The sequence below is a fragment of the Diorhabda carinulata genome, chromosome X (assembly GCF_026250575.1).
Source record: "Diorhabda carinulata isolate Delta chromosome X, icDioCari1.1, whole genome shotgun sequence".
Lineage (NCBI taxonomy): Eukaryota > Metazoa > Arthropoda > Insecta > Coleoptera > Chrysomelidae > Diorhabda > Diorhabda carinulata.
The window spans coordinates 36,736,270-36,757,107 of record NC_079472.1 but is presented as its reverse complement, the minus strand read 5'-3'; the positions used below and the strand labels follow the sequence as shown (position 1 = coordinate 36,757,107).

General features: G+C 29.3%; 1 protein-coding gene across 50 annotated transcripts in view; it reads right to left on the bottom strand.

Moving 5' to 3' along the window:
* LOC130901316 (microtubule-actin cross-linking factor 1) overlaps nt 1-20,838 on the bottom strand; it is a 289,073-nt gene that overhangs the window by 4,526 nt on the left and 263,709 nt on the right. For 35 of the 50 annotated variants that reach the window (XM_057812591.1, XM_057812578.1, XM_057812587.1 and 32 more), the window contains 6 exons: nt 20,058-20,338; nt 18,653-18,882; nt 18,411-18,528; nt 13,058-13,215; nt 3,868-4,126; nt 3,379-3,523 (listed from right to left, as the gene is read on the bottom strand). In XM_057812591.1, the coding sequence (XP_057668574.1) occupies nt 3,379-3,523; nt 3,868-4,126; nt 13,058-13,215; nt 18,411-18,528; nt 18,653-18,882; nt 20,058-20,338 (1,191 nt within the window). Of the gene's footprint in view, nt 1-1,315; nt 1,385-2,369; nt 2,430-3,378; nt 3,524-3,867; nt 4,127-8,182; nt 8,329-13,057; nt 13,216-18,410; nt 18,529-18,652; nt 18,883-20,057; nt 20,339-20,838 lie in introns of all 50 variants that reach the window. The other 15 variants (XM_057812572.1, XM_057812590.1, XM_057812593.1 and 12 more) reach the window with 4 other exon arrangements.

Genomic DNA, 20,838 nt, shown 5'->3' with positions numbered 1-20,838 from the left:
CGATCGCTCAATATTTTATATATTGTTAAAAACTGCCGAAAATACCTTATTTAAAAATATCCCCACATAATCATTTTGATGCTATATAATTTATAAAATATAAGGTTTGTTCTTGATAGCTGTACTGGCAGAACTAGTTCAGGAAGTGTACACTAAAGCGTTCTTTGTAGCAAGACCATCGAGTGTCTGTTCTTAGTAGTAGTGCAAGAGAACTAGTTCACCGAGTTCACAATACTGCTTGCACTGGGTCTAGAGTCAGTTCAGCCAGTGCAATTGAATGAGTGTAATCAGGAAACGGTGGCACTACGTCATCGGACGAATGTAAAATATCAAAAGTATTAAATCGTTTATTTAAAGTATTAAATAGTTTTCCATTATTGTTAATACTACAAGGCCTGAATCACATCAAATAACCTCAAATACAACAATCAACAAATACTCCATTGCTCTTTGCATTATATCTTTTTTTGTATCCGATCGAACTAATTCTATACACTCATTAACTGGCCTGCACTGGTCCAGTTCAATACAGTTCCAGTGCCGTTAACGAGAACAAACCTATATTGAAGTTCACATAGTTTTTTTTTATTTCTATAACCTACATTATCCCTCTAGAATTTATTCAACACTACTTCTTTTTTTATTCTAGAGCCGTTGGTCAAATATAACAATTCTTAATATGAGCTTTCTCATTATTCCGAGAGGCAGTTATAAGTATTTCATGTAGAGGGAAAATAAATACTTGTGTTACATTAATTTGAAATATTCAATTTTCCATACAATGCGCTATTTCCTGTATGTGAAAAATATAGTTTCATAGGGGATAACATATTACTAATATTCACAAGAACTGTAGAATTCAAGGCTTTGGAGTTATAGTACAAGGAATATTATACGATATAAAACATATTTGTAGAAAATTTACTGATATTTGAAAAAATATTAATAACACTGAAACTATAATAAATCGCAATATCTCAATAAAACATTATCCTCTAGATATTCTAATAGGGACTCATCATTGTAAAGCAACTTTTATTATGAATTGCTTCAAGTTTAAAATAGGAAGAACTGTATTTTGTAAATGTAATCCTAGTCAGAATTACATTATTATTAGTCTGTTAGATATTAATTATTTAAAAATAACGAGATACTACTGTTTAGATAAAATGAATCCAGTCTCAATAATTTATCATTTGTTAAATAAATACTTTTTACTAATTGATTAATTGAATAAAAAAATTAGTTAGGTGATATTTTTATATTCATTGTTAACACCTCGGTACCAATATATTTGAATTTAACAGTTCCTTACTAATTTGTATCATTCCCTTGTCGACTTTTCAGTCTAAATGAATATCCCGATGGTTCTGGGGTTTTTCGTCTGCAAGAGTACATTTTCTAAGAAAGAATGCTTGTATAGAGTTGTCGCTACCTCCACCCAAAACTAATCAAATCTTAAATTCAATCACAGAAATGTTAACAAACTCCGTTGAATGAATTATTCTTTAATTAAATAATCATCAATGTTAATGTTAATAAAGGGGTTTCAGAAAATGTCTTTCAGGTAACCAACTTCACAAATCTATGATTAATAACATATTGTTATTATAAAATTTGATAAAAGTGTGTTCAAAAACGGTAATTTTTTAGAAAAAATATATGTCTAATTTTTATTTTTTTCAGTTCTCGAAACAAATCGATCTTTAAAATAGCCTTTAGCTCTTTTAGCTATGTATTTTCATAAACTGATAGCAAAAATGTCCTTGAGGCTATATCTGGGGAATATAGAGATTGGAATGTATTATTGTATGAATTTATATAATTATAATAAATAATAATCTTTATTAACCGTTGATAACAATTTCTTGTATGTTTTCGTCAATTGTTGCTGTGTTGGGGTGTCCAGGGAATTAGTCAACTTCAACGTATTTAAGACCATCTTATACCACTCGTAAACTCTTATTTTATTCATAGTGGCCTCGCTATAGGTATTTGCTATTATTTTCTTTTAACAAGTGTAAATCGGTGAACATCTAACCTTAATGGCTACTACATTAACCAATAAATATAACTGAAAATTCCATCATACTTCATGGGTATATATACTAACATAATAATAAAAAATTATAATCGTACTTTCCAAACCAATCGAATTTGAAATAACTTTCTTTTTGAACACACTTTGTATTTAGAGTTTATATAAAAAGTTCATTTTTTCTAATAATTCATATCAATTCATCAAAATAAATCATTCAATATAGCTTGAAAACATTTAAGAGAAAGCCCATTACACCCTTTTATAAATTTACTTTCACACCACACCATGATTTTGAGTTATAAGTTTGATTCTTTTTAATTGTTTTTACCTTGGGGTAGATATTCCTGTTAAGGTAGGTATACTCGATGCTCTGGGTATTCCCGATGATCTAATTAGGTTATAGGACAACATGCCCAAATAAGTTAATTGTTTAGATTGATTCATGATAATTCCACAATAAAAATAGCATTTTTCGGTAAGTAAAAATATTTATTTATGATAGCACACCCCAAGCTTACTAATATGATACTAAAACATATTAATACATTAAAAGTGAATAATTTTTGTTGTGGAATTCTAATTGGTTACTTCTATCATCTACCACATGATGAAATTTATTTCATAACATAATCCGTTAAAAATATCAGTCGTTTCATGTTATTGAATATTTAATAGCATAGACTACTGTTGATTAAATAAATTAATAATTATTTCCTAACTTTGAAGACTTATTCAGTTCAAAGGAAATCTTCAAATTATAGGAAAAATTAATTAAAAAATGTGGCCCTGTTTATACAATTGAAAATATTGTGGTAAAGTTAGTACAATGTTTGTACCATTTTCGAGAAATAATTATAACGTAGATTGGGTAATTAAGAGGTGTGACACTAATAATCAGAACACAACTGAGTTTCTGCAATAGAAGAAGAAATTTGACATTTGAATTGACATGTACGTTGCTTTACTATTGTAATTTCGTAACTGATTAACTGTGATATATTTCAAACATCAACTCACTTTTTAATTTTATGGAGAAATTCACACCAAAGGGATATCAGTATAACTTTTGAACCAACTTAATTATGATCAACTAATATATTGTTTTTCTAAAAAATGGTTTCCATTGCCTTAAAGTAGAAATAATCCAGGGACTATTTCCCAAGGATAATGTTTTGTTAAATTATGATTGAAGATGAAAATATCTATAATTCAATACCACTACATCTGATATGCTGTACAAATAGAGCACATATAATAATTGTAATGTTTAAATGATTAATTGTTTCTATATGTAATTCTAACTACTTTCCAAATTAATTTAAAAATGAAGAACTCACCTTCCAACAGGACTCGCTGGCGAGATTAGTCCACTGGGTGTTCTTGGTCTCGAACTAGACCCGTTTATACTTTTTGTTGTTGAGAGGGCCGAACTTCTTCCAGATGTTGGTGTTCTTCTTGGAATTCTTGATGGTGTAGTGTCATCTAGAAACGTGTGAATATTGAATAAATGAAATGAATCATTTTGTGTAAAACTTATTTCTTGTTTTCTCATTTGAATAATCATTTTTTGAAATCAAATTCAGTTATCAGCCCACTCTGAAATAAACTGCTTTTTGGCATTAGTAACTTGTCTTACAAAAAGCATACTATTTTTGATATCCACATATTAATCACTACAAAGTTTATATTTTTTAATTTTGTTGCACGACCAGTTTTTTAAGTTAAAATTAATTTCATTCAATGGAATATATTGTAAGGAATAATTATTAGTATATACAATTATCACAAACTTGATATTCAGCCATAAAATTAGTACTTTTCCTCACCTGTACTGTCTAAAGACAAGTTAGATCCATGCCTAGATGGTGGTTTACTTCCAGGTCTACTTCCTGTCCTAGACTGTGGCCTCGAATTACTTCTTGAACCACCTGGAGTTAATGTTGACCTATAAGATGGCTTTCTGGGCGTACGGAATGTTGAACTTTCGTTATCTGAGAGGGAGTCCGGTGTGCCGGCTGAAAGAGATGATTTGGACGTTCGTGGTAGACTTCCCATAGGCACTGATCGTTGAGAACGTTCCCGTACCTGATAAAAAACAGAATGTTAGTACAAGGCACATAACCTATAGACATATTTTAATACAAGCATATGTATCTGGAATTAAGTATTTTGAATAATAATTAGTTTTTTTTTATAATATTAAGCATTCATCGAATTACTGAAATAAATAAAATAATTATTTCCAAATACTAAGCAATTAGAATTGTTTTGGCAGGTATCGTCTTCTAATTTTGCATATACTAAAGCATCATTATTTTGATGGTTCTACTGTGAAACAAATAAAACTTGAACAACAGACGGAATACAAGTCAAATTAAATTTAGTGGAAGCAAATTCATTCATTTGTTGCACAAATATTAGAAGAGAAAACTATTAGAATTTTTTGATAAATCATAATTCAATTTCCAAAAAAAAAAAGAACACAAGATTTTTATCATCAATTCATTTATATATACCTAAAAATAGTTTATGAGATATATAAATAGCAAAGGAGTAGGAAACATTCTCAATTTTTCCAAGTTAAAATAGAAGTAAAAATATAAAGTACAGAGGAATCATAAGTGTAATGACTTGACAGTAAGTGATGTTGATTCCAGTAGACAACAACAGATCACCACCATAAATACCGATCTTGAAACCTTCTGGATTGGGATAAAAGCAGTTTGATTGAGTTTAACGCAATAAAGACCCAAACTGCTGTTTCTACAAATAAGGCTCCTGATTTGATCCTGCCTGGACATAAAATAACACCAACATCGCAAATTCGCCTAACCGAAATAGCTAAAACAGCTTCACAAAAACTTGGAGCCCTCTTCAAGATCTCGCAACAGCTTCTAATTCTCCACAAGGTTCAGATTCGTCAATCATTAGAGTACTACTTGTATATCTGGAGCTTGACTTCTAAGATGATGATGAAGATATGCTAGACTCAATACAGGATACAACAATTCGATGTGTAGGTGATCCATAGTTGACCAGAAACTTGGATAGCTTAGAAGTAGAAAGAATATAATAGAAAGGCCGCTGACTTGACTCTGCTTTATTGATACTACTGGTAGATGGTCATCTGCCCAGATCTACTCGTCAGGTAGACGTGGTTTATGAAAACCGAAGAATCTTAATTTGGAGATGTACAAGGATGTGAAATCAGCTTCCAAGGCACGTCATTCCTGAACACTATAACCTACAGAAGATCAAGATCCACTGCAGGCACTACTCGAGTGCTGGCTTTTCACTTAAAAAATATATCGTTACCAATTCTTTTTATGAAATAATTTTTATAGAAAAAGAATCAAAGGAAACCAAACATTATACTTTATATCACAGTCAGTATAAATGAGTAAAATTTTTACAATCAAATAACACAACGATATTTTCCTTGTATATTATTTTTTTGGAGATTGAATATTACATCATTTTCAATTCGGTACTTACCAATATTGTGCTTACCTGATCCGGACTTGTTAATATGATCTTCAATAGAAATGTTTTGATTATTAATTTTGATGAGTTAAAATTATTAATCAACTTTTGAAGGGTTTTTTAATACAAGATTTATTTAACTATCTATTACCTAAGATATTTTTAAAGTATGTTTATAAAACTAAATCATTATTTTGGATTTTACTACAAAACTCTTTTAAATTCATCCTATTTTTCTATTATAATTATTTATAAAACGAAACAAAAAATTTAATCTATAGTTGTATCTATATATAGACAGATTAATCTTACTTAGACTATACAGTACTTGACAAATGAATTTGACTTGATCATCGTTTAGCAAATATTTGTAGAAGCGAAAGTAAACTGTACACTCTGTGTCTAGTAGTCAATTATGATTTTTTTAAATCCGCAAGTTTTTTGTGCAAAACATGCTCCGTCATATGATTACAAAAATTGCGTCAATTTACCCACCTGATACTAACGCAACTTGAGTATAGGCAAATCTATACATTATTAGAAACTTGACAAGTTAGGAATCATAAATATTTAGAACGTACTAGAGAAGTACTGTATAATGAGTAGCCGTCTTTTAATATATTTAGAATACCTGATCCACAGTTACACTTCTTGTAGTTAGTTTTCTAGAAAAGAATAAAAAAGTACGAGGTTTTTTCCGCCATCCACAATTTAGCGTTTATTTCGTCAGCATTTTCAACATAACCTCTGTTTTATGCAAAAAGCTGAGTTTTCTTCGTACATTTAGTTTTACTCAAATCAGATGAATCAAGATAATTACTTTCCCCCTTAACGATTCAACACCAACCTTTATTTGACGGAAATAACTCAGCTTAGCTTATTATTTATTTTTATTTAATTTATAATTTGAGTTAGAATGCAATAAGATGAGCTCAATCGGTCATTCCATTCAATTTGAATTAAATCACATCATTTGCAAATGGATAGATTATATTTTCAGCGTCTTCAAAAAAGGCTGCAAAAAATGTACAGAATCCTACTACTTGGCAACAGAAACTGTAAAATATTAACTTGTCTCTATTAGAAGCTGAATAATATAGTTTATGGCAAAAAGTGAATCTGCGGATTAGATATATTTGGAGTGGTCACTCAATATTTTACTGAGGTTATTGTTGAAAATTGTATTGTTATTAAATAACAATGGTTTAATACTTAAAAATATATTAACGTTTTTTCTTGTGATTTACTTCGTAAAAATTTTGAACTAATATATGAACTTGGAAACAAAACATTAATTGGGATACATTATAGTTTACCATATGAAATTATGTGTTCGATACATTCTAGTTTACAAATTTGATATAAAAATTTTTACTTAAAATATTTAATAATGCTTCTGGAGATACTAATGAATATCAGAAAATGAACTGGTATATAAATAAATTAAATTCAATTAATACTTAGTGTGTGGCTACCGACTACTAACTAACTAAAATGCGAATTAAAATTTGTTAATAGCCTTACATAAATTTATTAAATTGCTGCTTTGATTATATCAATACTATGATTTTCAACAATTTTGTGATTCATTAATTTTAAAAATACTTTCCTTTGATTATACTGCTATAAAATCCAAAATAATGTTTATTTATTTAAATAAATCAATATTCAGTAAATTTTTAAATATGAACTAATTTTAAAAATTGTCTATGTTAAATTTTTACTAACCTGTTCAATACCTACCATCGGTACTTGTGATAAATACAAAAGCTTATGATGATCCTTTTCTGGGCCAATAACAGCAACTAAACAGGATTCAATCAAATCAGGTACCAAACAAAATAGAAACTATTGTTAATGTAAGGTACCTCAACATTCATACCAGGGGATAATTTGGTTTATACCTTTAAGTATGTTCATATTTTAATTAAATCCATAGGATAGTTGGTGTAATGATAGGTAATACTATGTGAAATTTTACAGGATTGGAATAAACTCACTCGTGCTCATGCTAAGCTATACAAAGTTAAGACGTTCTAACAGTTTTTCATTTGTGCTCAGTTATGTAATAACTCAACAAATCTATTTTAAAAGGTAAAAATAAAAATTTGGGTTATTGAAAGACAGGATATACAATATTATCAAGTTCCATGTAAATTTCACACTTTTTTTTAAACTGTTGAAACGTCCAAAGTTATTGTTATCTTAATTTGCTAAATCTATAGACAAAACTACACCAAAAGACAACCACACCGCGAGGTGTACAAGACTAACAAACAAGAAAAATTAAAAGGTTTAGAGTCAAATTGTTTCTGAACAAAATATTAATCCCAAACTGAAAACTTTAATATCATTTTAAATCAAAGTTCAATTTTATCTCTCAGAAATAGACAACATTCAGTATGACTCACGACTCATTAACTAATCTACTGAATAAATTAGCAAAGTTACCTATTTTTAACATTAATATACAAAAATGACATTTATTGTTGTAGAATTGCAAATAAAAAGTTATTTAATCAATATTAATTTTTTAAAGACTATATTCCGAAAAACTATATAAAATAGTTAGGTGCTGTTTGGGATATAAATGTCATCAACAATTTTGCGAAAACCCAGAAAATAAATAGACTAAAAATATAAAAAATCGTGAATTACCCAATAGCAGGTGTTAGGATTAACGTGGGCCATGTGTAAGGTGGGGCCTGCGGTGGAACCCACGTGCAAGGGATACGCATTTCCACAATCTCCTCTAGCTCGGATTTGATCGAAAATAGGCATCAATTCCGCTAGGTGTTCGTGAGCTAGATATTCAATATAGTACACACGTGACAAGTTGAGAAAGAACAGTGAAAAGATAAATGTGTAAATTATTGGAATACTATCTAGTTCATATAACTATAATTTAATGTAATTGAACTACTCACTAAACTAGATAGTTGTAGCCTTTCTATCAAAAAGTATCATTTTTTTATACAGTAATAAGACCCAAAATCACAAACCAAGTTAGTAGTTTCATAAATAAATTTCATTCATTATGAAATTTCTTTAGCAAACTCTCCTGATCTCAAATATATAATTTTACCTTGCCTTTAATCTTCTTTAATCATAATATAGAAATAATTCCAAAATATAGGATGTATACAACATCTTTATTTGTATGGAAGATATTGTCCAACAAATACTCAATGTTGCCAAACTATATACTTCTTTCTATTTTAGACTTGAAATCATACAGTGTAAAAGATTAAAAAACTTCCAATTATAATTAATTTCACTTAGTAAACCAATATATTTTATTTACACTGAAAAAACTTTAAATATTCAAATTTATATATAATGAGTTTCTATTTATATTTTTAAAATGGGGCAAATCATTTCCTTAACAATTAAAAATCTAGGTTAATATTAAATATTATTAATCGGTTAAAGAAGGTCGGCTTCAGACTGACTAGGAGACACCTGCAAGCAGTAAGTCGAAAAACATGAAATGCTTTATACAACTGCTTTAGTATGGTCTGAGGAATATGGGCCCTAAACCACAACATGCAGCTTTCATACATAGACCACTACAAGTACTTTAAACCTTGTTCCCTTTGGGGTTTATAGGAAGTGAAGCAGTAAAGTAGGAACAGAACAAAAAGCCCGGCGACCTATCTCGGCATCTAAGCATTCTAAAAGAATGTAAGGTGTCCATTTATTTGATCAGGGAAGCCAAGTCAACAGGAATGGGCAAATGCAGAAATTACGCTCCCACGAGGCTCATTGGTCTTCTATACTCGGCTCAAAACCTTCTATTTTTCAGCAACAAACTCATTACGTACAACGCAACCCAAGTGGTCATAGGACCACAAACTGATAAGTTTTTCAAGAAGCCATATAGTACAAAGGTGTGATGACAAAAAGAAATCAGACACATGGGATAACACCTCAAAACTGAAGCAACTGAAGAAATTTATTTCTAATTATCTCAACTGGCTCCATAAAAGAGCCAATGAAAGTTACTGGTATACTCACTGGACATTGCCTGGTGAATTACCAAATGAAGAAGATCGGCAAAACTTCCTACAACTTTTGCGGTTACTGCAAGGAACCAAAGGAAAAAGTCGAACACCTCCTCTGTAGTACTAGGCTATCGATCAACAGACTCTGGTATTTACACAGTTCTTAAAGCCACAAAGGGTAAGTCGCATAGCCCTCAGATAGGTAGCACATATAATCCAATCAGTTTGGGGAAGTGGAGTATTGCATAAAATATTAATTTTTTGAAATGTCAATTGATACTTTTTGATACATTTGTGCCTCGTATGTATATCAAATTTGATTATTTGTTGTGGAACTAAAGAATTTAGATGATATACATAAGAGCAATATCTATAGGTGTATATGTAAGTAGATATGTGAAAAGAATAAAATAAAAGTGAAAATTAACAGTATATTTGAAAGAAATGGAAAAAAGTACTTTATTTTTCAAAATATCAATCATATAAAAATCTATTTCATTTTAAAATATTTTTAATAATAAAGATAATATATTCATAAATATAGAAATATTACATTGACATGATTATCAATTATGAAAATAATTTTTTTTTTTAAATATAGTACTGTTTTCTCATTAAATTCTTAATTCATGTTTTCTATTTCTCTAGTTGAATTGGACCTTAATTCAAAAAGTAATGAAATTTAATTTTCCAAGTCCATAGTTTTGATGAAAATTTTTCTTCAAACAAATTTACTTATATATGTAATTTTTTTCTTAACCATAGAATTAACACGAAAGATCCAATTGTAACTTGAGAAAACCACTTTTTTCAAAAAATTACTTAATTTTTATATATGAATAATTATGAACATTTTTTAATTACAATTTATGTTACTTATTATTCTGAAAAATATAATAAAAATGAATTATGTACATAGTGATTTATAAAATAAAAATAGCAATTACAAAATGTTCAAATATTCAAACGTCAATAATATTCATCCAGTCTAAAATTTACAAGGGGATAAAATATAGAAATGAAAAAGTTGAGTATGTTGAAAATAAGATGGTGAAACAACACGTGAAAGCAAAAACAAATAAAACTAATAGGTTGTGATAGTGTGCAAAATGTGAAAGAATGTCAAAATGATAAAACGCTAAATAAACTCAAAATGAAAACAAGAACAATATTCATGTATTTCCCGACATTAACTTCCGTGTTTATTTACTACAATGCCTTTAAATTTCACCCCAATGTCTCTTAAGCGAGTTGTTCCCATAATATTTAAGGAAGCAGATTCAAGGTGTAAATTATTTAATAATTCTTTAATGACATACCAAGCACAGTTATATCAAGTTGTTTGTGAAATCAAATTTAAACCGATCAAAATATAAAATAATTTTTAAATAAAGAATATTAATATTATTGATCAAACTCAACAAGAAAATTGGACCTTTTATATATATATATATATACATATATATATATATATATATATATATATATATATATATATATATACATATACATATATATATACATATATATATACATACATATATAAGACACTCAAATACTCAAACCTGCTCTAAATTTCTTTATAAACATCAACGCCTACTAGATTTATAAATATTACCAAAAATTATAAAGAATTTGAATACCTACTTACCAAATGATCGACAGAGATCTACGATGATTTCCGTGCAAAGAATGAAAAGCATGCTGTTCTTACCTTTTTATCTACGTGCTTAAAAACTACTGAAGACCTATGTATAAAATACTAATTTCAAGCTGAAAGCTTAGAAGAAATACATCTGACACTATTTATCTCATTTTTTCAACATTTGATGATTTTATTTCGAAACATATCTTCATAATTGTTAGAATATTGCATGCCTCAATCAGCACTTACCAAATTACTATATATGTTTCTTGGTGCACAGTATTTTTTGCTAATTTATTATTTTCGTCTTGATACTATATATAGTATAAAAGAATCATCTTAAGATGTATTTCTTCAATATTACTAATAACTATACCAAAAACCATATTATATAAACCATCATCTCTAATTATATTGACATCAGACTCTGAAACTATTTGCATTGCATTTTTAGATACAGTATTTAGCTGCTTGTCAGAATGTGATAATAAGGAACAAATGATTGAGGAATATCAAGTTTAGGTATACAGAACTCTCACAAAATATAAAACCAATAAATAGTACCACCAATATGTTTTTAAATTTTATTTCAAATTTCAAAAAAATATTAGAAACAATCAGTGTAGTCTAAGGGGTAGAGGCCATCATAAATTATATTCTTATGCATCTTTCAATGGACATTTGGCAAATTTTTAGCTCATTCTCACTAATAGTATGTATTAACCTAATATTTTAATATTTTTTTTCATGATGGAAAAGTATGTTGTTCAAGTATTTTTTTTTGGTATTGGTATGCGGAATTTGAACATGAACGTTCAATAATTATAACGTTCTAAAAGAGGTTACATCCGAAAATATAGAAAGTCCTAAAAATATGGAAAACTGTAAATAGTGATTGAGGGACATAGTAAAAATCACGAAGATATACCTTGGAAGTTTTTGGAGCTATTTAGTCAGAATAAAAATGATTTTATGCATTGATATGTGACTATATAACTTTGTTTCACTTGAATCAATACGATCGTCATCTGAGTAGATTGAATCTGGTGAAATAACCCGAAGGGGATAAAAATAAAAAATCTGAATACACAAAATTTTTGAAAAGTAATAAATAATTAATAGTGACTATTACTATATAACTATTATTGGACAACTGAAATTGTAGAAAACGGGTTTCATAAACAAATTCTCTTTCACCAAAAGACAATGCACCTGGTCACATAAAAACCATTATCAAATAACTTAACTTTGAAGTGCCTTTGCAAACATCATATTCTTCAGATCTGGTTCTCAGCGACTATTGGAGACTCGAAAAAAATTTCCAAATCATAGTTGAAACAGAAGCAAGTTGAGGAATATATCTTGATGAATAACAAAATTTGGTTAAGAATCTTGTTTGTTATTGTTCCGAGGACTTATTAATTGATGTGCTAAAAGATCTGTACAACTGGACAATAATTTATTAACTATTTAGCAAGTGTTAACCAAACAATATATTGGTGACTCCATGGCTTTGGTAAATTAAGAACAATAAAAAAAATCGATGATTTATTTATGGATCTAGTGGATAATATATTTAGAAAATTACATAACTAACAATTTTCATCAAGTTAAGAAGTCGAATTTTTATGAATTCGATGTACACTTTCCTGAACTTTTTCCTATACTGCTTCTATACTAATAACCAGCTAGAACAAGTCAAAGAGTGAGTGGTTCAATGTCGTAGTTGAATGAAGGGAAATTATGGAAACATTTCAATCCACTTTCAAGAAAATAATTCATAATATACACTTATTTTTAAGGATGATGTCATTCAGTCAACTTATTTGGAGATGATGGTAGTTTTTTGAGCATTTAATTTTTTTTTTTTTGGGAGTGCTATACCTTCGTAATGGGACCCTGAGGTGTGCGTAGTGAAGATGCCGAAGAACCAGATGCGGGACTAGACGCAGACGTTTTGGGCTTGAACGCCGTCATAGTTTGCGAAACCCCGTCCGCTAAGATGAATTGCTCGCGCAGCTCTATGTTTGTGCGTCCTTTGGCTATTTGCGTGTGTGTGAGACATAAAGGAGATAAGGAGAATGGTTGTTTTGGTGTTAGGTTGTAAAGATGGATTTGTAGTTAGAAAATTGGAGTGAAAGAGAAACGAAAGTTTCAAAAAAAATTGTGGATTAGGAATCAGATATTTGATTAAGGGGTATGAAGTATAAGAGATAGTTTTTGAAATTGAGGATAAAGGTTATAGGAATTTGGTAGAGGAAAAGAGAAAAAAACAAAACAAAATAAGCAAAATTCCAACTATTTAGATCTAAAATGTGCAAATTTTCAGTAACAATTTTCAACTATACGAACTAATAATTATTATTGTAAGTTAATTATTTCTTAAATAAAAAAATATTAAGTTAAAAAATTAGAATAGTTGAAAAATGTTAGTGTGCAAACAATCAAAACAAAACTTTGCAAAAAGGCATATAATATGAAAAACAAATAAAAAATTCTACACCTACTTATGAACAAAGGAAAAATAAGAAACTGAAAACCCAATGAAAAATTATGATTTTTTTGTTTAGTTACCATAACCATGCTAAAAATATAGTTAGAAAAAACATAAAATTGAAATTAACAGCCTTTCCATACCTTATTATAATAAATAGTAGAGAATCTCAAAAAACACTCATATAAAGTTTAAAACATTTAAAAATTCAGTATATTCAAAAAAATATACTCAAGAAGTCTAGTGTACGGTGTAGGGTGAAAATACAACAAATGTTAAGACATTTAGTGAAAACAAAATTGAGATGGACAAATCACCACAAAGATAGATGTTGTAAGAAGAAGAAGATTTATTGCTAGCCGCCAGTTATTATATCTTTGTTTCCTATTATTTAAATGATGAAAAAATGAAACGAAACCGGTTTTCAATCAGGCCAAGCCTAAAAAATTAGAAAATATTCCACAAAATACTTATTAAATCAATTAGGTGATTAGAATCTTCTTCTTTTTTTAATGCTTATCCATTAATGGATGTTCGCGACCAAATTTTTCATGGCTTCTTTATCTCTAGCGGTACGGATCAATGTCTGAATATCTTGTATACCCGTCCACTACCTCACGTTCCGCAACCATGACATCCTCTTCCGTCCCAATCCTCTCTTACCTTCAATCTTGCCCTCGACTATCAGCTGAAGGAACTGATATTTATGGCCTCGCATTATATGGCCAAGATATGCAATCTTTCGTTTCTTCACGATGTTAAAGAGTTCACGGTCTTTATTGATACGCCTGAGAATATCCTCATTTCTCACTTTGGCAGTCCATGGTATCTTCAGGATTCTACGATATACCCACATTTCGAATGCCTCTAATTTGTTGATGTTTTTCACCTTAAGGGTCCAACCCTCCATCCCGTAAAGAAGCACTGACCAAACGTAGCACCGCACAAGTCGCAGTCTAAGATCAAGATCAAAGTCGGTACATGTAAATACATTTTTAAATTTTATGAATGTACTTCGAGCTTGTTCAATTCGGCATTTTATTTCACCGTCCGACGACCATTCCTCATAGAGCCATGTTCCTAGATATTTAAATTTTTCTACCCGTTCTATAGGTTTTCCATTATATGTTTCTCTAGATTTGCTAAATGTATTCGCTTCTCTAGTTATAATCATGAATTTAGTTTTTTTGATGTTGATGTAATCCCATGTTTTGGCTATGTCCGTCTGCTATATTAATTAGTTGTTGTAGGTCATCTATATTAACTGTAATCAGTACTGTGTCATCGGCGTAACGTATGTTGTTGACCCAGACTCCATTAACTTTGATCACAATGTCTCTATCTTCAAGTGACTCTCGAAAGATGGCTTCAGAGTATATATTAAACAGGAGCGGCGACAATATACAACCTTGACGTACTCCTCTGCGAATCCAAACTTGCTCAGTTAGACCATGATTTACTTTGACTTGCGCTTTTTGGTGCCAGTACAGATTTTCGATACAATGATTAGAATAAGTAGTGAAAATCATTCCAGATGTCAAATTTACTGAAAAAATCCATCCATACTTCAGTACATACTAAAAACAACAAAAGGTGTGTCTCCTACTTAGTGGTTATTGCTCCGGTGTGTCTCCGTATTTGGAAACAAGACAAAAATCAATTTCGTCGTTTTGTCTTCTTGGTCTGTACCCGGCATAACGAAATTATCATTTCTTCATAGTAGAAAACATTATCTAGTTGTTCATATGCAGAGCATGTTTTTTTTTTAGAAAAAGGCATCATAATCCCAAGTTTCGAATCCTTTACAGCTTTGCCAAATGGATAGAAGACATGAGGTTTACTTTTCATTCTAATACTTAGTTTGTTCTAGTTATTTTTTAAATTCTGTTTATTAGTCACTTCCATTTATGAGAAATCCCTCTTACTTTCTTTTAACATGGGCTAGGAATCAATGTTACACTTATTCTATTAAGGGCTATTGACTTTTTGCCCAATAGTTATTACCAGAGGCAAGTGAGATCTTAAAATATATTTTTCAAAATAATGTTCAAGAAATATAAAATTACTACTGAAGAAAGAGACCTCTACACTAACGCTATTAGGAATAAATGCAAACAGGGTCGATTCTATTCGAATAATCCAAAACGGGTTCTGATTCTATGAAAACTTTACTACTGTAGTATTTATTTTTGGTATAGAGTTCTTCTTTGATATTTGACGGTAATATACTGATTAAACATTCAACATTTCTTCGTATCTATGAGAAACATATTTAATTGTAACTGTTGGTACAAATAAAGTGATAACAAATTTTAATATGAAGAAAAATTCAATAAATGAATTTTGAATTCTTAAGCTGTGAGTGTTTAATGAGAAAAATATTAATAACCATTTAACATTAGGTATGTCAAAAGCCATGCATATTACTTTCTTACCCAGAGGACACCAAGGCTCGTGCTGTTCAGGTATATTGGGATGTGGAATTGGTAACACTAATGATACTAAATGTTTTAAATATACCAATTTATCGAAATTCAAAAGAAACGTTGAAGCAAAAATAATGTGGTGAGCAAATAATGATAAAAATTAAACATAATTTATGGGAAAATATTGTTATAAGGATGAAAGGAGAGAACAAAAATAACAAATTAGTAATTGTGATCACAGTGGATTTTATAAGCAGATAGAAAATTTATTTTTTCAAAAAGCTTATTGGTATTCCAAATGATTTAATATTTTTATGCTATTACTAAACTAGTGTTTCACTAGATGTTTGTTAATTCCAAATACAATCTAGATTATTAAGTGCATACAATTTCGTTTTGTTCGTCGATTTAATTAAAGTATTACAATGTACTCGTAACAAAACTGAGACATGTTATATGAAAACTATAAAAAATTGGAATAGGAAATAAAGATTTAACAAAAGGACTAAGACGCTCTTTAAGTGCTGAGAGACTGGAAGTTATGCTTATGTATAGGTATTTCGATTACATACAAAATGATCATCAGACTTGCATCTTGTATCGTAAGGGAAAAGCATAGAATAAGAAACGAAAAATAAGAGAAATCATGAGTGTAGAAATTACAATAATAAACGTCATACAAAGAGCGCTTCATAGTGGACTGAATATGTATGCCAGGTAAAAAAATTTCTAAGCAGAGGTGAGATTAAAAAGTTCATAGATTGTAGTGAATCGTTAATCTGAATTTAACCAGAAAACGATATTTATGATAGTGCACTTTTTATTATATTGTCGGTCCCTATCTTTAGAATGGATTCCGTGAAACCATTTCGATTTTAGCATAAATAATAAGCATATGACGATGTACTCATAACAAAGCTGAGATGTGCTATATGAAAACTATCAAAAATTGGAATAGGTAATAAAGATTGAACAAAAGGTCTAACACAAATAGATGTTTCAACGTTCTTCAGGTGCTGAGAGACTGGAAGTTGTGCAAATGTATTGGTATTTCGATTACATACAAAATGATCCTCAGGCTTGTATCTTGTATCGTAAGGGGAAAGCATAGAATAAGAAATGAAGAAATAAGAAAAATCATGGATGTAGAAATACCAATAATAGATGTCATACAAAGAGCACTTCGTAGTGGACTTTGAATATTTATGCCAGACAAAAGAATTTCTAAATTGGGTTGAAATATAAGATTAAAAAGTTTAGAATCGTGAATTTGAATCGAGCCAGAAAACAATCTTTATGATCCTGCACTTTTTACATTATTGTCGGTCCCTATTTATGGAATGGATTCTGTGAAGCCATTTTGATTTTAGCATAAATTTTCTTTCTTTAGTATTTTCAAGCAACTGTAGCCATTACTATAATAGTGGTACATAGCTGCCGAAGTGTACATAAATTTTTTAGCTTGTATTGATAATTTATGAGATGATGTAAGTGATAAATGAATTAGTCACGTTTGTGCATTATTTGATGTTGCTATTAAGACAATGATTTAATTAAAAATGAAATTATTAAACATGTTAGTAGAATGTGAATGTTTCATAAACATTTTTTAAAATGTGTGTCTCCCTAACTTTTTGATTAATAATTTTATAAAAAAAATTGTTTCTACTAAAACATTCTTCAACATTTAAAACTCAATAATCAGATGTTAAATCCATTCAAATTGTAGACAGATTCCAAATTTAATTTGGAACAATTTTTTTTATCAACAATAACTTTTATCCTAAAATTACTAATAAAAAATTTGTCCATATTTTTCTCTAATATTCAAGAAAAAATACATTTTGAATATGAAACATTCTGAAGTGTTGCAGTTTACATTTAAGAAAAAAACTGCCTACACTATTTTTATAACCAGCATAAATGTTTACAATCCGTAAATTGTATTAAAAAGCTGGAAAAGTTATTACATTATATTGAAAGACGTAGATTTTCTGTTAATGCGAGTAATACATGAATTTTGTTAATATAATAATATATTTTGGTTAAAATGAAAGCGATTATATACATAAATGTAAAAAAATTGTTACGTAAAAATATCCCCTGTTAATACTCTGTAGATATCTCGCATTGTCAATTTTTTTTATGTAAAGACTAACTTACATATTAAATAAATTCTAGAATGGGTATTAAACTCAACACCAGGAACTGTGATATTTGATAAAATAAATTTTATTTTTACAACAATCACAGTTGAGAAAAATATATTTAAACTTAATTGGTGGTAAAAATATTATTGACAAGGAATGTATCTTACCTCTGCAAGGATCATTCTTCAACAGGAATTCATCCAACGCTACCCAACCACCTCCTACTCGTACCATTACAGTACTTCGTAGAATACGGACTAAACGTAATTTTTGACTTTCCCCAAACTGAAAACGAAATCACGTAAATAATATATGATGAACAGATAGTTATTTTTTGCTTTTGTTTTGCTTATTTCTATTAATACAGGTATCAGGTATCAGTAAATTATGAAATTCTAATCAAACTTACTCTGTATTTTCCTTCACCGACTTGGAAAACCCTGAATTTCTGTCTGCAAGTACACAACATAACCAACCGTTTTACTTCATCGTGAATCTTCTGAGCATCATTATCTACTGGTTTTTCTTCCCAATCTGGACGAAGGGCTGCTATGAATTTCTTCCAATCGATCAAACCGCGGTTGTTTTCATCAAACATGTCTGCTACATGTTTCATTTCCAATCGAGAAGTGTCGAATTCTAAAAAAGTATGTTTTCAATAATATTAACAAGTTTCCACTATTGAACTTTTTTTAGAAAAGAAATATCATAATAAAGCTAATTTTTATACTTGTTCGTTTTTGAGTGAATTGGTTAAGAAATAAGACATTATAATAGATTCTTCTAATTCTCTCATATTGTTCCACCTTCTCATGTATCAGATAAGGGTTCCTTCCACTGATTTATTATTTATTTTTTCTTCAACAACATTCTTATAACAATTCAACTGTTTATTTATTTATTGAATTTTCTTTTGTTTCTTTCTCTAATGTCTTGTTACGTTTTTCTTCAAACAGTTTAAATATTCCTTTGTTCACGTATTGTGGCACAGTAGTCACTTCTGATATATTTATTCTAACTTTCGAGTTTCGAAGAAATTAATTTGTTCTCTACCTCCCACTTCTTCCCAGATATTCAATAAAATATATTTTTCTCATGTGTTCATTTTCTATTGTTTTCTTTATATTTTCTCTCAAATGTCCAATTTTCTACTGCTTTGAATAGTACTGCAATTAAGTTATATATTTTCATTTCAACATTTTTATCTTCAGTTCCAATATTGGCATACTACTGTAGATTAATTCTCCTTTACCATTTCTTCCAGTATACTTGCAAGATACTCATATCCTCTTTCTAAATTACTGTTTATTTAATTTCTTTCTTTAATAACTATGAGTTTGTGTTACCTTCTATTTTCAGTTTTTTTATTCCTGAGGATCAGACGCTCAATGGCTTGTGGATTTTATACTTAAAATTGGCTATAAAGACCAAATAAGAGTATAAAACTTTTGGCAAGTACTTAAATTAATGAATACACCAACACTCATAATTACACTGTGACGCGCGTTTCGATAACCCAATTATCGTCTTCAGAACTACAGTTTACCTTCAGTCTCTGAAGATGATAATTTGGTTATCGAAACGCGCGTCAGACAGTGTAATTATGAGTGTTGGTGTAAACAGTGTATTCAGTGTAAATATCGCCAACAGTTCCAGAAATTCCAACTTAGAAGTACTTAAATTCTATTTCATTTATCTGAATATAAAACTGAGATAAAATTGTAAATGATAATATTCATAATGAAAGACTACAACATATTATAATTGAGGTTAAACAACCATTCAAAAATCCTTAGATTCTATCAACTACTTACTTGTTTTGATGATTCCTTCAATGAAGTCATCTCTGGGTATCAACTCATTGTTATCCTTGTCCATTTTTCTGAAGAGATCTGTCAACCTTGACTTTTTGTAATTCATGAATTTCAAGAAACGTTTTCTCCAATCGTCCCATGAGAAGTTGTCAGCTTTTTCTTTTTCTTTCAGATAAGCCAGATGATCATATAGTTCTCTCTGTCTTTCCCAGGATAGCATCCATACATGACGCCATTTGTCGTATAAGAATTTGACTCTTGGAGACCGGAATTCCGGTTCGCTATAGTTATAAACATATGTTAGTTGTATTGTAAAACATAAGGGGGATGTATTCGACAGTTATTGAAAAGTGATTTGCCAGGAAAATGGCAAATCACTTGGCGTATATATATATATATATATATATATATATATATATATATATATATATATATATATATATATATATATATATATATATATAAGAGTATAATATCCTAACGGTAGTAAATGTTATTGAATATAGATATATGGATTAAAGGAATTGATAAATGTAAATAGTCCTGTCGAACACATAATTTTATCTCGTATCAATAAATCAGAAGTAGGCAAAATATTAATTTGATTAAAGAAGATCATGCAACTAAAACGTGCAAGTCATAAATAATTACAAAGTGTGTCGAAATAAACTGTTATCAAACCAAAAAAAAAACGATTTATAGTCGAGGTTGAAGATATATAAAAGGTACTCCAGAATTATGTTTATCAATATATATAATACGTCCAAAAATAAGAATACTT